General features: G+C 34.4%; 1 protein-coding gene across 8 annotated transcripts in view; it reads right to left on the bottom strand.

Moving 5' to 3' along the window:
* The window catches only part of pod1 (coronin pod1), a 155879-nt gene that overhangs the window by 71344 nt on the left and 67035 nt on the right, over positions 1-17500 (bottom strand). For 4 of the 8 annotated variants that reach the window (XM_067122024.1, XM_067122023.1, XM_067122026.1 and 1 more), the window contains exons 11-17: positions 14861-15028; positions 14360-14476; positions 13298-13462; positions 11086-11224; positions 10781-10894; positions 5446-5616; positions 4172-4278 (exon numbers count right to left, since the gene is read on the bottom strand). In XM_067122024.1, the coding sequence (XP_066978125.1) occupies positions 4172-4278; positions 5446-5616; positions 10781-10894; positions 11086-11224; positions 13298-13462; positions 14360-14476; positions 14861-15028 (981 nt within the window). The remainder of the gene's footprint in view (positions 1-4171; positions 4279-5445; positions 5617-10780; positions 10895-11085; positions 11225-13297; positions 13463-14359; positions 14477-14860; positions 15029-17500) is intronic. The other 4 variants (XM_067122029.1, XM_067122028.1, XM_067122030.1 and 1 more) reach the window with 2 other exon arrangements.

Here is a 17500-nt window from a genome sequence, read left to right as displayed (position 1 = left end):
ACGCTGATAACGATAAATACGTAAAGCTCGTATTATGATAAAATCAAGTGAAAATAGCGAACGGAATGCTGAATTTTTTTTACACAAAACAAAACGCCCCCAAACGGCCATCGTCAATCGTCATCTATTAACGAAAATAATAGATAAATTCATTTCACAACGAGACGTATTTTAGTTATATTTCGACTTAAAAACAATTCGTATAACGAAAAATAACCTTGTCCCTTATAAATAAAGTATCTAGACTCTAGAGATTCATTTACATTAACTAGAAGCAAGAAAAGAGCTCTGAGCTGAGTTAAATGCGGTGAAATAAACACCACGTAAACATTTCCAAACCAAAACACTGATCGCTATGAACGCAATTTTTAATGCAAAAGTAATATAAGAATATATACAATAATATTGGATACAGTGAATTAAGGCATAACATTTTAAAAGATCCATGGAAAAGATGCATATTCGTTATGTTGACGTTTGTATAACACGATATGCAAATATAGCATACAGTATAATGTAGGCTATGCAACTGTGTATTTAAACAATATACCATAGTGTAGGCTAAGCTAATTCTTGTTTGTTATTCAATTTCTCTTTGTATTGAATTATCATAAGTCACTCTGCATGAACCTCCAGAATTAGCTGATATTAATAATTACTATACTGTGTATGTAAAGAGTATATTTTATAGTGTAGGTTAGGCTACCATATATGTATACAGTACATGGTACCGAATACCCTAGTGTAGGCTAGGCTATGTTCGAGATACGTTTTGGTATTTCTTACTTTTTTTCCAACAAATGATGGTTTTTTTTTGGAACCTAACCCCATCGTGAGTAGGATAATACCTGTATAAGCATTTTTAGTTTGTTTTGTGTGTTTGAACTATCAAAATAGGCAGTTCTAAGTGTTTTTAGAAGGGTTCTTAGTATTCGCTGGTTTTAGCTATTCGTGGGGGGTGTGGTACGCATCCCCCGTGAGTGCGGGGGTTTACTGTATTACAAAATAGACATAACGAACACACATCTTTTCCATGGATCTTTTAACAAGTTATGCTTTACTTCACAGTGTCCAGTAATATTCTATGTACAGTATTCGCATATTACTACAGGCAGTCCCCAGTTAACGGCGGGCTCGGTTAATGGCAATCTGGTTGTGCCGAAAATTGCTAATTTTCGGCACTGGAAATTGCCAATTTCTGCTTATTGGCACCGATAATTAGGTATTGGCGCTGATACATACCTAACAGAGGTGCTGATAACCGAAAATCGGTGCTTTTTGGCGCTGATAAGCCCCAAAAATCACCAAAAAAAAATGCTGAAAATCACTGATTTTCAGTTATCATCACACCCTTAAATTGAACCCCCGCCGATAACCGGGGTTTCCTGTAATTATATTATAAAAAATAAAATACAAACATAGCGATCATGCACCATTTGCATTGTTTAGGCTTTCGTGAACACGGACAACGATACCTTCCGCGTTAACGAGTATATATGGTATGGTAAATGAAATGACAAAGTTGATTCTACATCATGTTTTTCCTACACACGTCACCTAAAAGGGAAACTATTATTTTGTTTATGTTTCATCGCCACCCCTAACAACAATTATCATTCATAATTATCGTTCGTAGGACTGAATTGTTCTAAACAGTTACAAACAGCCTGAATTTTTAATGAAAAATTAATATTATGTTACCTTAATGTTATTACTACTGTAATTAAACTAAAGATAAAGGTTGCTGTGAGTGTGACCATAATTCAATATTTACATTTTGTCAGCTGGCTGGCCTGGCATAGATAAAAGCTGATTTCATTGATATGGAATTATTCCTTGAATAGCTATTCATTATGAAGATATGTCAACAACATATAAGTAAAAATGGTTTTACTGTATTAACTTCATTATCACTTTATTTCATAATGGGAATCTTTTCATGTATGTTGGTGGTTATCGCACCGAGGCAGAGGCTAGCCTATTGATAAACATCACTTAGAATTCAAAGTCTGACTTTTTGAATGGTAGTATAAGACGACCCCCAATTTTTAGGGGTGAATTTTATGATTTAAAGGTTGTCTTGTATGCAGAAATATACGGTAAGTCACGCTTATCTACAAAAGTGCAGTATACAGGACAAATAAATGTACGTTACATAGGCACAAAAAATCTCTTATCTCAGAGAGAGAGAGAGAGAGAGAAACAAAAATACAACTCATACGTCAAAGCAAATATTAAAGTACCGAGAGAGAGAGAGAATTTTTACATTGACAACTATTTTCTGATTTTGATTGATTTTACTGTATTTTAACGTAAAGTATACTAGTATCATGCAGTATTTATGTACAAAAATAAAAATAATATGAATTTTTAATACCAATTTTACACATAAAAGCATGAAAACATAAATTACTTCAAAAATTAAACATAACCACTTCTGCAGGGTTTCTTGAGGATTTTGCAAATGTCACATGTCTGTGAAAAAACTGCGTATGCCAATTAGTTAGGTTCCAATGCAAAGTTCGCATGTCTGTGAATTCGCGCTGCTCAAAGCTTGTAAGATCAAGGTATTACTGTATATCTAATACACAAAAAGGTTTTGAGAGTTTGTTCTGGGCTGAGTAGTTCCGATCCACTAACACAAAACATTCTAATTCTAATCCTAGCCATTTACAAAATTAGAAATGTCATCTGCTTGTTCCAATACTAGGCCATTGCCTGGTGACTGTCGTTGAAAACACAAGTGGTGTTAGAATTTTACTGACTCTCCTTACATCTTTTATATAAATGCTTAAAAGGTCAACATGCTCCTGAACCTAAAGACAGGTGGTGATGTTGATCATGATCATCTTTTCCTTCTACATAAGAGCCAAGCTGGTGCCATACTGTTCTTGAAGCATTCCTCCAGAGATGAACTTATTCCAACTCTTCCTCTCTCTCAATTACTATGAGGATGAGCAAGATTTCCTATAGTTCTTTCTAAATGACCTCAAACTGTCTTTCCCAGAGTCCTGGGCATCTGAATGAAAATTTGATATAGGTTATCTCTGGTGCTTCCTGAGTTCGTCTCTCACTCGGTCTCTAAACAGTGTTTTCCTTCAACAAGGTTGTAAGCAAAGAGAACTGAACTGATTCTTTCATCTGCCAAGAATTGTTGACAAGATCCTGAAAGTCACTTCTGCCATTATGATTTAAGCTGATGGGTACTGCCAAGGTCTGTGTTCAGTCCTTCCTATTTTTAACTGGGTTCCTGATTAGAATTAAATTTTCCTTGACTGGGTCTACAATAGTTGATCTGTTATACTGACTAGTTCAGAGTTGACTAGACCTTGCATGACCAGATCCACGCTGGTTGGTTGCCTCCTTACTGCAAGATCACAATCACTTCTGCAGTGTCCAGAAGGTGTTCCTCCTCAGAGTGGTGTGGCTTCCATTGAAGTTCCTATCAATAATGACATGAATATTGTACTTTGCAAAGTATGACTTACTGCAATGTCTTAGGTACATTACTATTCACAGGACTGACCATAGCATCAAACAACTAACATAAGGCAAGAAACACCTTTGCAGCTCCATCACTTCATCATTGAGATGATAACAATCATGCCTCCTCAACCAGCATTAACTGCTGGTGTTGTAGATTTCTACTGCTCTTGGATAATAGTCATACAATGGGAAACTGAAACTATCTCACTTTATATCTGTTGAATTTGGGGCATCTGGAAGCTAACTGTCTGATTAGAGTTGAAAAAACATGATCATTGAACTATATTACTTCTAACAGTGTTCATGCTGCATCCTTGTAACAATTAAAAGTACCACAAATCTGTACATAAAAATATTATTTAAGTTGCAACAAATTTTACAAAACTTTTTCATATAAAAGAAAACCACTCTATCCCAATCTCGCAAGACTAATTTCTCTGGTATGAATATTACCGTACATCCACCCTGTTTCTGACAATTTCTTCTGTTAACTTCAATAAGATCATATAAGAACTTTTACTCATATTACATCCACAAAAAAAATTTTAAGACTTCTTTCTCAAACCTGATCATTTTATCTAATCATGTTTCATCTTTTTTTTGTCAACTTTTACAGGGTTAAAAAAGATACCTTTCGTCTCAATGGACCTAAAGTATATAATAACCATAACCATTAAATGCCTACCTTGTCTGAAGAGCCTACATCCATGAAAGTTTCATTGGGTTGATTTGTTGGCTGACTTAACCCTCCTTCAGGTATATGCCAAAGGTTGATTTTACCATCATCACATGCTATTAAAAGAAAACATGACTTAAATACAGTAATAGATATGTGGTATATGATTACCTAATTCTTGGTATTCAGTTACAACTAACAAATATTTTCATGCTCAACTCAATCATCAGTGACAAGATTGTCTAGCACAAAGAGAGCTTCAATTAAGGACTTCACCTAATTTTCAGTGTAAGTTATCAACTCATGGAATTCATGAGCTGTTATTAGTTATAAAATAAAGGTTACAAAATCCACATCTACCCTAGATATCCATATCAGCGATTTAAAACTGGGGCTTTGGGGCTTTGCAGTTTTGCATACAGGTAGTCCCCGGTTATCGGCGGGGTTCCATTTTTGAGGGTGTGTGATGATAACCGAAAATCGCCTCTAACCGAAAATTGGCGATTTTTGGGAGTTATCTGCGCCTGTTAGGTATGTATCGGCGCCAGCACCCAATTATCGGCACCGATAAGCGGAATTCGGCTATTTTTGGCGCCGAAAAATTGCCGATTTTCGTCGCTAGACAAGCGCCATAAAACTGGATTGCTGTTAACCGAGCCCGCCGTTAACCGGAGACTGTCTGTATACACAAACATTTACAACCTGCTTTGCTACTATATTTTTTTAAATGTTTTACAGTGGACCCTCCCTATTTGCGGTTCCAGATTCGTGGCTTCACCTATTCGAGGATTTCTGTGGAACATATATACATATTATTTGCTGAAAATTTGCCTATTTGAGGTATTTTTCATAGAGAAATATTCATGCATTACTGTATTTTCATATAATTTTTGTGACTAAATGCACTTTTTACTATAAAACTATTAAATATTCAGGTGTAAGCATTTTCAGAGGGTTTTTGGTGTTTTGAACTATGAAAATAGGTTGTTATAAGCATTTTTAGAGGGGGTTTTAAGTGTTCGCAGATTTGAGCTATTCGCTGGGTAGTGGTACGCATCCCCCGCAAATACCAGGGGTTGACTGTATTCCAATATGCTACCCAAACACAATGAAGATATACTGTTCACTTAGTGACACTTGTTTTGGCTCCCACAACCAGCATTACTGTTTTCTAGAAACAGTGTTGATATGGCATGTGTGACACTAACTTTATATAGACAATATATATAATGTATTAACTTCATGACAGGGCTTCAATCTGTATATGAAATTGAAAAACTTACCCACAGCCAAAGTATGATCATTAAAAGGATCAAAAGTGAAATCCATAACATTGGAGGTATTCATTAAAGATGGAATAACACCATCTGGAAGACGTCCTGGCTTTTTGTGTTTAATGACTGATAGCTTCCCACCTGGACCACTCAAAGGCAATACAACGAACTCCGAATTGGCTGTGAAAAAGAAAGACTTAGTTGATTAGAGGATAATAAAATTAATTGAAGGCAAAAACATGTCCAATATAGAATTGCAAGAGACCAAATTATATGTTTTGCACAATAATTATCATACATAAAAACTAAGGTACTCTTAAAATATTTCTCTTAAAAATATTTTCTTTTCATCTCGGGTAAACATTTCTATTCAAAATATTTTCCTTTCATCTTTTAAAACTTAAATCTAAAAAGGTAATGCTGTCACAAAGACATTCGACTGAGAGTACAGTGGCCCCCATTTTTACGCGTTCCACATTTCCAAGAGTCATTTTGTTGCGGATTTTTGTGGAACACATTATTCACTTGTCCGCAGAGGACGTTTTACTAATTTGCGAATTTTTTCATAGAGCAATATTCACTAATTACTGTATTTTCATTTTATTTTCATGACTAAATACATTTTTATGATAACAGATGATTTACTAATTTTCAAATGTTAATATTAATATAAACACAGCAAAATATCTATAAAATGTTCAATACAAAATAAGTAAATCTGTAATACAAACGTAAACTTGTTAAACTCATTCTGGGGTCCACCCCGAATGACAGGTGGGCCCAGAATGAGCTTAACAAGTTTATGCTCTCTCTCTCTCTCTCTCTCTCTCTCTCTCTCTCGTTAACAGTCTTTTAAAGGTAATGTGAGATGTATTTGAAATTATATTACTGTACTGTACTGTAGTGTTTTTGGATGATAAAGCATACTGTACAGTATCTGAAATATTCGATAATTATTTTCATTTTATTTTCCAGTCCGCTTTTACTGAAATGCAAAAACTTGTACAGTACTTATGCATGGAAAATATGAAAAAATGAATGACAAAGTAACATCATGTTTATCCATAAAAACTATACTGTACAAAACAAATATACATACATGCATAAAAAATCAATCTTTCTCTTACAGAGAGAGAGAGAGAGAGAGAGAGAGAGAGAGAGAGAGAGAGAGAGAGAGAGAGAGAGAGAGAGAGAGAGAGAGAGAGAGAGAGAGCTTTAGTGTTAATACCTTGAAGTACAGTAACTTGCTGGGGGCGAGACTTTAAAATGGCTGGGAGGAGAGTAAGAATGTTGAGTGCTGCCTTGTATAAAATTTGGATTTTAAATATTTTTACGGTGATTAGAGGTGACACATTAACAGTGATAAAATATTCTCTTGTGTACTGTTATAATATGTGTGATAATCGTACTCAACTGAACTTGTAATGAAATACGGTACAATAAATCAGACAAAGCAAAAAATATGGCAACACTACCTCATTGATCTGTCGTGAACTGACTGGATTTGTTTATTTTCATGTTTTTTTATGTTTACAGATGAAATTTGGATTTTAAATGATTTTATGGTGATTAGATCAATGCTGTATAAATGGATTCTGTAAGTGAAATAACATGTTATAGATATTTTGCAGTGTTTTCTCATTAAAATGCATGTATTCTGAGAGAGCGAGAGAGAGAGAGTAAGTAATCACAAAAATACTAACATGACGTAACAAACCTAGCATTCTGTTTGGAGGTACGTATCCCATCATAATAAAGTACCCATGTACTTTAGATATGCTCTATACAGTACTGCTATCCTAAAATACGTACCTGTACAGTAAATATAATTTCAAAAAGTAAATATCATTTCAAAAAGTTTGTAGGCAAAAGAAAATGTGAGTGTCCGAATGATAGGGGATACTTATGAGTAACAGTTGTAGCCTGGCACTTAATTTTGCAACATGACTTTGAAATGATATTAGGGTGCTCCCGGAAGATAGTTTGAGGTATATTTTTGTTTGAACTGTCAAGTTTGGCAATGAACTGTTAAAACAGGCAGTTATTAGTGTTCAAGGGGTGTATATATCCTACTCAAGAGTAACAGTAGTAGGAGAGTGCTGTAATGTAAGGTTATTTTGGGTGTTTTGGGATAATGGTTTGGGGTGTATTTTTGTTTGAAATATTAAATTATTTTAGTATGATAACTTATGGTATATTTTTGTTTGAAATACCAAATTAAGCATGAAATGTTAAAATAGGCAGTTATGAGCATTTTAGTTTAACAGGTAAAAGGTATTTGGCAGTTATAAGCCAGTTATAAGCATCTTAAAGGGGATTTTTGCATTTCTGCGGATTTTTTATCTCTGCGGTAGGTTCTGGAACCTATCCCTGCGTAAAGATGTGGGAGCACTGTAATATAATTTAGTTTACAGCAGCCTCTTCTCTACTTACAACATAATTGGCTTACAGTGATCTGCATATAAAATTAAAAAAAAAAAATGCAGTGTCAGGGAGCTGTACACCTAACACTACTGGGCTACTAAGTACAGTTGCCCATGAGAAAGTATGGCAAAGCCAACAGTCCACCCTGGTGATTTAGTGGCCCATGAAACAATTGATTATAGTAACAATGTTGTGGTGAAACAAAACCAATCCACTTAGCTTTGGTTCATTGGCAAGTTATCTCTATTATTTATTCAACAAAGTTAGGACTTGTGCTGATGTAGCTAGCCAGATCTGGGGAGGCAGATCTGGCTAGCTACATCAGCACATTCATATTTCCTTCACTCCACAATCTCCATTCCAAAGAACCTGCAACTCTTTGATGTTTATATATTACTGGTTCTCATTACCCACTTTATCTAAATCAAACAATACTGAAAAGCTGCAAGTTACTATTCAGTTCTAACTCACAGACCATTAAGTATCTATTTAGTCTCATCATGTCTATACCATTACAGGATGCCTGTAACAAACACCTATGAGATTCTTGAAAACCTTTCAAGTTACTAGTTCTCAGTATCAATTTTACAAATTCAAATCATACATGAATATAGAAAAGTTGCCAGTCACCTCCCATTTAAATGAAAATTGGACATAGCTAATACAGCATTAGCATTCAAAGGCTCAAGAAATACTAGATCCTCTCCACAAGAACATACTTCACTATAAAATCAAAAGAAAAATACATTATGAAAAAAATAATTTCCTAAATCAATATTTTTCTCTCCAATAAGAAATTGATACTTGCATTAAAAACTTGAAAAAACAGGTTTTGATTCAGGAAAAACCTATTTTTGGTAGCTGCTGTGAGTCCTCAAACGAGTTACACTCTCATGGTACCCCCAGAGCTCCATAAGATAGACCAACCAATTACAAAGAATTCTCTTATAGTTGGTCTTGGCCAGAATAGTGCTTGTTGGCACAGTGATAGAATATAAAGGACTCAAGACAGGAGGGATTCTATCCCATCCTACGACTGCCTCGGCTCTCACTACCTCTCACCCACACACATGACAACGAGAGTCGGTGGCCATCTTCACTAAATGCCATGTCTGTGCAAGATAAATGTTCACCCCAGTCCCATGCCTTTTCATCAAAGTGGATGGGTTTATCAGACTCGCCTGTTTTTTGATAGTGTAGCCATTGTTCATCCTCAAAGAAGCTTACATAAATAATTGACAGGTGACAAAATGGCTTAGCTCCTAATAAATAAATCCCAACAACCCAGATTAATTTTTGGTCTGAGGTATAGTCACTGGTTATTAATAATTTTCTTTATTCCAGATACCCATATGGTTTGGCAATAAAGAAACAAAACAAGAACCTATATACGTATGTATTATTCTTTTTGGTTCAAAGGTGACTTACCTAATTATGTAGGGTCTGGCTGCGTGATTACTGTGCCCTACCCAGCAATACCTCAGCATGACAACCACTTTCATGGCAATAGTATTTCAAGAATTTTTTATTCACGGTAAAGTCACAGGTTATCAACCGCTTTCTTGATTCCGGATACCTATTAGGGTCTGGCAATAAGGAACAGGAGACACACAAACCTATAAATGTAATATCCATTGTGGTTCTACAGGGACCTAAGTTGGGTTAATAACCACTCCGTAAACTCGAAGACTTCTTCGAAGGAAACATTTCCAAAGAAAGTTAACGATGTACTCACCTCTTAGATGCCGTGCAACTTAGGAAAGGAGTGAGGGTCTGCCTTTTTAATGAGAACCACTAAAATAATTCTGAGAGTGTGGTTTGTTTGTGCTAAGGTGTATAAAATATAGGACCATTTGGGATGTTTGCTGTGACATCTCGGTAAACCTCAAGCTTGAACCAGGCATAATATTTTATATGAAATACCGAGTTCCTTTATCAAAAAAGGGATTTTCCCTTTAAAAAGATCCTCATTCTTGGCCAAGAATGATAGGTGTGTGAGTGGTGAAATGCTGTCCTTGTCTAAGACAGCCCAGTACGCTACTCCTAGCTCCTGATGCCAAAACAGTCAAGAACACTGCCTTTTGCAGCGTATGAGTTGTAGTTGTATTGGGCTCATAAACTGATAGGATGACAGGAGGCTAAGAGCCTTATTCAAGGACCAGGTAATGGGAAAACTTTGCAGGAGCTGACCTTTGCAGTGTACAAGACTGGAGAACAGAATTAACGATTTCTATAGCAGAATCAATTCCAAAACCATATGGCAAGGGTTCTGCCAATGCTGACTTGTATCTCATATCTAATGAATGGAAAAGTTATTAACAATTTTTCTTATTTTATCCCTGCAATTAAGATATGTCAAGAAGTATGCATGGGATGGAGGAAAAATATACACAAAGTAGGCTTCCCATGACAAGGCTGCCTCAACACTAAGAATAAATTACCTGAGGGAAAAAGTCACACGAACATAAGGTACCATATTATTTTGCAACTGTAAGTCAAAATGCACAATTAAGAATGAATGTTAGGAAAAAAATACTAAGAATAGGTTAATTATTTAATGTTTTACCACTGAAAGATTTGTGTGTAGGACTGCCAGGGAATGATGAGGAAGTTATGACCCAATTAAGGAGCACTCTTTACCACACAACCTGTATTCTTTTTTTGTATATTACTACTTGACCAGTCATGTGAAATACCAAAGTAACTGATATAGTATAAAAGTGGCTTGCATGTTTAGACAAACACTTTCATTTACATGACAGTTACATATTTTTATAAACAAATTTTTTATATATATCTAGTAATTATTTGTATTTATAAAACTGTCAATGTGATAGTGTTGTGAAATCCCATTCGCTATCAATTCTGTACATCTGAAAATCCACTAGATAGCAGATGAAAACTCAGTTTTATAACTTACCAGCAAGACCATCACATTCGCCTGGTGTTGTGCGGCTAAGTTCTCTAAGATTTTCTATGCAGGTACTCTTGTGCCCTGGTGTCCCTTTTAAATGACGGAATTTGCATACCCGACCTGTGAAGAAACAAGATTTTACATTTGAGAAGAGATATTAAGAAAGAGTAATACATATCATCCAACAATATTTCAATGCAGGAGATAATTTAATTACATCATACAGTAATGCCTGCAGGGTAGCTGTTTTCAAGTGCCAAATTCTACTAGTCTAAACATAGGTAACCAGTATCCAAAGAAACTAAACATACGGAAGGAACGTGTGACATTAGCTCTTTTTGGAGTAGGAGAGCTTGGCTTATCTTCTACGCTTGCCATACGTTGCTCAAAAGTTTTTCTTCTTTCTGCAGCACTGACACGATTGCTGTTTTCCCGGAGTGTCACTTGGTCCTGAAATATAGGCAACAATTACTTATGAACTAAATTTTTTGGCATTTAATCACAACCCAGGGACAAAAGCTAATTAGATCTAGACACATATCTGAAAAATAAGTCTCAGGTCCTCTACTAAAGATCTAACTAGCATCTCTGAAGATGGGTAAATAACTTTCTCTTGAGAATAACCTTTCAACTTTGTTATAAGAACTGACCCCTAATCTTATCTTTTATTCGCAGTCTTCAACATCAACCATTAACCCTTTCCTTCTGTTTGGAGGAAGGGAAACAATGCTGCATTACCTAAGGGAATAAGTGTCCTCATGCCCCTTAATAGAAGCCAATTTCAATTATCCCTTTTTTATTTAAGATTTTTGAGAAGCTGCTCTCTTGTCCTCATGCCCCTCAATAGAGGCCAATTTCAATTATCCCTTTTTTATTTAAGATCTTTGAGAAGCTGCTCTCTAAGTGTCTTTGTAGGTTTGCTGACGATAATAACCAGCAACCAGCATTACAGTTTGGGTTTTGTAAAAGCCTTGGTACTTGTGATGCACTCTTGTCAATATCTAGTGCCTTAAAGAGTGCTCTAGAAGTGGATGTAGAGGTATGCGTGGTCCGTTTTGAATTCTATGCATACTTTGCCCATGTGAATCATGAAGCACTTATCTTCAAGCCAAAATTATTAGGAATCAGTGGATCTTTTATTAATACAGTATTTAAAATGAATTTTTAACAGAACCATAAGGATCTGTGCTGATGGCCAGTAGAGTAGCTTTAGTAATACATTTCACGAGTTCCTCAAGGTAAATATAACCTCAGCTAACTGCTGACTGCCTAGAAAAACAAGACTGGCACTAAACAGGGACTATAAGAAAATTATTTTTGGGGAAAATGTGTAATTCAAACATTACACAAAGTTGAATATTAGATGTTTATAGATGGTAAATATCATAATGGGATGATGAGGTGTTTGGCTATTTTTCATATGTAATCATTATATACTCAAAATTTCACTAATATGAATGCAGGTCTCCCTCTAAGTATTAGTAAGGTTGACACTAAGAATCTATTCTTGAAAGAAGATTGAAAATTTGAACTAAAAAAATAAGTTACAGAAGCTTAACACCTGGATGGGATGCGACAATGGGAGATATGAAAAGTAACATAAAGAAAGCAAAGCAGTTAAGGCCCTGCCTTGCTAAAAGGAACCTTGATACAGACTACAGTGAGCCATCAAAAGCACGCTGTATAATGAAACTCATCAAGGATGAGGTCAGTCTAAGGTTGGAAACATGCTCTGTAGCTCTGATGAGAATCATATGTGTGTTACGAAATGAATTTAACGGGAAGATAACTAACATTGGCTTGTTGCACGACAGATATACAAATGAAATAAAAATGTAATTAGGATACTGTTACAAAAAATACATGGGTAATTATGAGTACATAAGACAAACATGAAGGATCAATGAAGATCCAAATGCTGTGAGCAACTGAGAGTATAAAGTTAGGGTAGAACAAGTGGCATAACACAACCTTTCAAGACAATAAGCATTAGTCACTATCTATGTACCTGAAAGATGCCAATGAAGTTAGTATTCAAGGAATACGGACCTACCCCACTCTTTGTGACATCTATGCTACTACATGTAGAACCACAGGGACCTATTTCTAATTAAGTTTTTCCACAGACACTGAATGACTTAACAACAGAATACAAATATAGTAGCACCTCAACTTAAGAGACACTGGGGGTCTGGTCTTTCTGATATGTAAAAAAGTCTGTTTTGTAACAAAAACTCTATATTACATCCTGCACTTGAATATTTTAAAGAAATCTTACAGTTAACAGCAATTCCAAAAGTTCCTAACTTAAAATAACCTGCAATTTACGCTTACCAATCAATTTAGGAGATTTATCTAAAAACGTATAATTTCTAAGATGGTAGCATATGAAAAAATAATTATAATTTGGTTGCAGTGAGTACATAAGTCTGCTAAGCTGAGGCGTTACCTTCACTTTCAAATTGGTGCAACAATTACATAATTCATCAGAAATCTATACACTTATAAGCTTCAATAACTTACACTAACATTCTCCTTTTCCTCCTCTTGTATAGTCTGTTCCTGTCTGACTTCTTCTCTCCTTCTCTCCACTATCTTCTCATCAACAGAGACTGAACGAGTTTCAAATGCCTTCCTAATGGATGCCAGTTTGGAGGGGTTTTCATCTTCCACCTCTTCTACAGTTTCCTATTTAGTAACAAAACATTAATCTCAAAGGTAAAATGGATACATACTTTACATATTATTTCTTTTCATATCTGCTATCACATCCTTAAAACAAAAACCAGACATTAATTTAAAAATACCAATGTAAATTATCAATAATAGCATGAAAAAACACATAACTTGATAATTCCATGGTTGAGTTTAGTTTAAAACCTAAGTTAATAGTAGTAAATATTATTAACTGAAATTTTATAAAGACAAAAGATATATAATAAAGGTCACAAGTTTTCATGTAATCTTATGTTAATTGAAAATCATTTGCATGTACATTACAGCAAGCTTCACATCAATGTCACAGCTATTTAATTCAAGTTCAAGATCCATCATTATCTTTTACATTTCAAATGTAGTTTAACATCAATGGAATACATATTTAATCAACCCCTCATTACTTACAAGTACTCACAAGATAAAGGAAAAGCTGATACAGAAATATAAGCACAGAAACTACTGAAACAAAAAACAATATAAAATTCTATCAAACTCTTTCACAAGCAATTGCAACCAAACACCTGAACAAAAGTAATATACAATCACTAAAGCATTACAAAAAATGCAACAGGACAAAACAAAAAATAAGCTCATTACATATTGCTTACTGAGTATTTTCCTTCCAAGGAGTGTTTATAGTGCATTCAATAACTCTTTCCAATGCATAAAAGTACAGCTGAATCAAATGATTTTTCTATCTATTTAGTGAACAAATGTATGACTCTTGCAACATGCACCACCTTCATAGTTAATACAAAAACAGAACAAATCAATAAATCTTAAGAGCTCAAACCTGACTATAATTGTGCAGTTGAATCATAACATCTGAAATACTGCACATTGCAGAATTTGAAGCTATATGCATACCTTGGGTTCTTCTTTTGCTTCATAATTTTTACGAAGCTGTGAAATGCTTATCCCACGAAGCTTAGTTGACTCTTCTTCAGTCTCTATACATTTGCCACCAAAATTCCCATCAGTCTCCTAGGTACATGGATTATAATATTCACAATAATTAACAAAAACCAAAAAACTGACAAGGCCAAGTTTACAACTTGAAGTGACACCAAAAGACCAAAGGTTATGTACACTTAAATTGCACTTCCTAATTCATTTCCAATTTCATGCACATAATTACATCTTATATCTCCTTGAAAATTTTATATTTACGCAGAGGTAGCATTTAGTGCTGACAAAATTAAATGCATGCATGGAAAAATTAGGTATCTTTGAATATGTTACCCTCTGTTTTCTACTCAACAAGAAGAAAACCCAAAATTTCAAGTGTCTAAGTTCTTCTAGGAAAAGCTATCAACAAATGGGACAGAAGAGGGTCCCTGACACAGGCATGCAACTACAGTCACTTGCCTCTTCATTAGTTTCAAAGTTTTTACGAAGCTGAGCCAAGTTTTTCTTAACAGGAGTATCAGCAGAAGGATCATCCTCATTGGTTAGATTTTTATTTTCTTGGAGAGGAAAACTGGAACGCAGAGCTGGTTTGGGTGTTGGGCTTGGTTTGGCAGGCATGAAACTTGGCTGTAACGTTTGGAAGGAGAGTTGAAAATCCATCGATTGAGTAACGTAGGAGGAGGCAAATGCAAGCAACTGAAACTACGCACAGCTACAAAGATAGGACGAGAAATGCAAAAGCAGACCACAACATGGCGTAAGGTTTCATAAGATACAAAAGTATCTTCAATTTCTCCTTCTGGTTTACTGGACCATTTTACGCCGAACCAAAAAGAATGTAATGCAATTCCATTACACACATACAGAACAACAATTTTTAAAAACTACTACTTTACAATTTTTATCAAATGATTTAAAATGCAATATACAAATCATTTAAAACCCATACACTAATTTTACAGTGACATGAGTTTCATTATCAACTTTCATTTATAACATTTCCTAGCTCTTCAAATGGTGAAATAACAAAATTATATACACTATACTACAGTAAAATGCAATGAACTTATTTCATATATCACAAAACAGCAAAAAAATTTCCAGAGAGCAAAAATTACCATATATCTGGAAAAATCTATTCCATATGAAACATCTAACTTTAAATACAGTACTTTAAAGGTGAGGTATTGTGAAAACATATTAAACATGGTAAATAAGGAAATTGTTATGTATATGTATATATATATATATATATATATATATATATATATATATATATATATATATATATATATATATATATATATATATATATATATATATATATATATGTATGTGTGTGTGTGTGTGTGTGTGTGTGTGTGTGTGTATGTATGTATGTATGTATGTATGTATGTATGTATGTATGTATGTATGTATGTATGTATGTATGTATGTATGTATGTGTATATATATATATATATATATATATATATATATATATATATATATATATATATATATATATATATATATATATATATATATATAATATTGTAATGAAAGTAAAGTAAATTATTCTCTTGCAGACCAGTTTATTTACCATAAAGTACATTTTCATTAGTTTTGTTTATTTTGTTTTTATTTATCATTTGACTCTTGAAGGCATGACTTAGCTCTTTTCACCTCCCCTCAAAGGCAGTTCTGCATTAATAGATACACCACCCATGTAAGAATGTTTCTATTTTCATGCTTGTTGGTGATGGTCTGGTCATTTGTTGCCTTCTGCTGACTCCTCCCGCAAATGTTGTGAAGTTTTGGGTGTTGCCTGCAGTTTAGTGTGTCAGTGGTCCCACTTTAGAGGATGTCTAGCACCTTTGCTTCTGAAGGTAGATTTCACAGCTTAACGTTTGTGGCACTTTTGGCCCTCTCTCATCTGGAGACACCTGCTGATAGTGCCAACTCCTTTGCCACTGTGAGCCGTATGCTGTGTCAACACTCATCTTTATTGGCTTTACTCGGTGGTGCTCCTAGTACCAAATATTTCTCCTGGGCCCTGACGAGTGTCCTGTGTGGTGTTGCTACACCTTCATCTACCATCGCCTTCAGTCTGCTAGCATCCTGGGAACATTATGGGGCCTCCTAGTGGCGAAGAAAAGAGTAAGATCCACTGGATGTGTTTATTTAGACTACAGTATTCTTACTTTTTTCCTTATAGACTCCCAGTGAAGACCTTTCTATTTAATAGCAGATTGAAGGTCAACACTCTACTGTAGCACTCGACGTATTTATTGTGAAGGGACAATTGTTTCCGCTGCCTTATTATCTTTATGGAAAGGTTTAGGTTTAAGAGTATGTCATATTGTAATTATTCTTTTATTTAAATAGGTTTTTTTTCTAGGTTTAAGGATATTTTCTATTCTGATTCTCCTATTGTGTGTTAATGTAATTTAAATCCAAGTGAAAGTTGTCATTTTCCTACCTTCTACTGTACTTGCTTCTGTCCCTTTATCTTGAGTAAAAGTTAACTAGGCGAATGGTGGTTCTGATTGTACGTTTTTGTGAGCGTGCCTATTCCTCCCTTGTTCCAGCTTCCAAGGGGAGCTTTTTTTTCTAGTTTTCAGGTGTTTTTTGTAATAAAAGTGCTTTGTTATTTTTCCCAGCATTTTCTTTACCCCCCTCCTTTTTGAGATTTTTTGCCGTAGATTGTTTATTTTCTGGCGGTATCCTACTAAATATCATACTGGTATGGAATAATAATCAGGAACAAAGAACCTGATGGTACCAAGAACTCAGTGAGGCCTGGGGTTCCTTACTATATATATATATATATATATATATATATATATATATATATATATATATATATATATATATATATATATATATATATATATATATATATATATATATATATATATATATATATATATATATATATATATATATATATATATATATATATATATATATATATATATATATATATATATATATATATATATATATATATATATATATATCTTCTTTTACGTGCTTTTATTCCCATTTTTTGTTGGGGTAAGCACGATGCCTTCTTTGAAGGACTTTTTGATTTGGCTTTGGGTAGACCTGTGGTCT

This window comes from Macrobrachium rosenbergii, chromosome 20 (assembly GCF_040412425.1).
Source record: "Macrobrachium rosenbergii isolate ZJJX-2024 chromosome 20, ASM4041242v1, whole genome shotgun sequence".
Taxonomy (NCBI): Eukaryota; Metazoa; Arthropoda; class Malacostraca; order Decapoda; family Palaemonidae; genus Macrobrachium; species Macrobrachium rosenbergii.
Note: the sequence above shows the minus strand (reverse complement) of the source record. Positions and strands in the feature narration are given on the sequence as shown.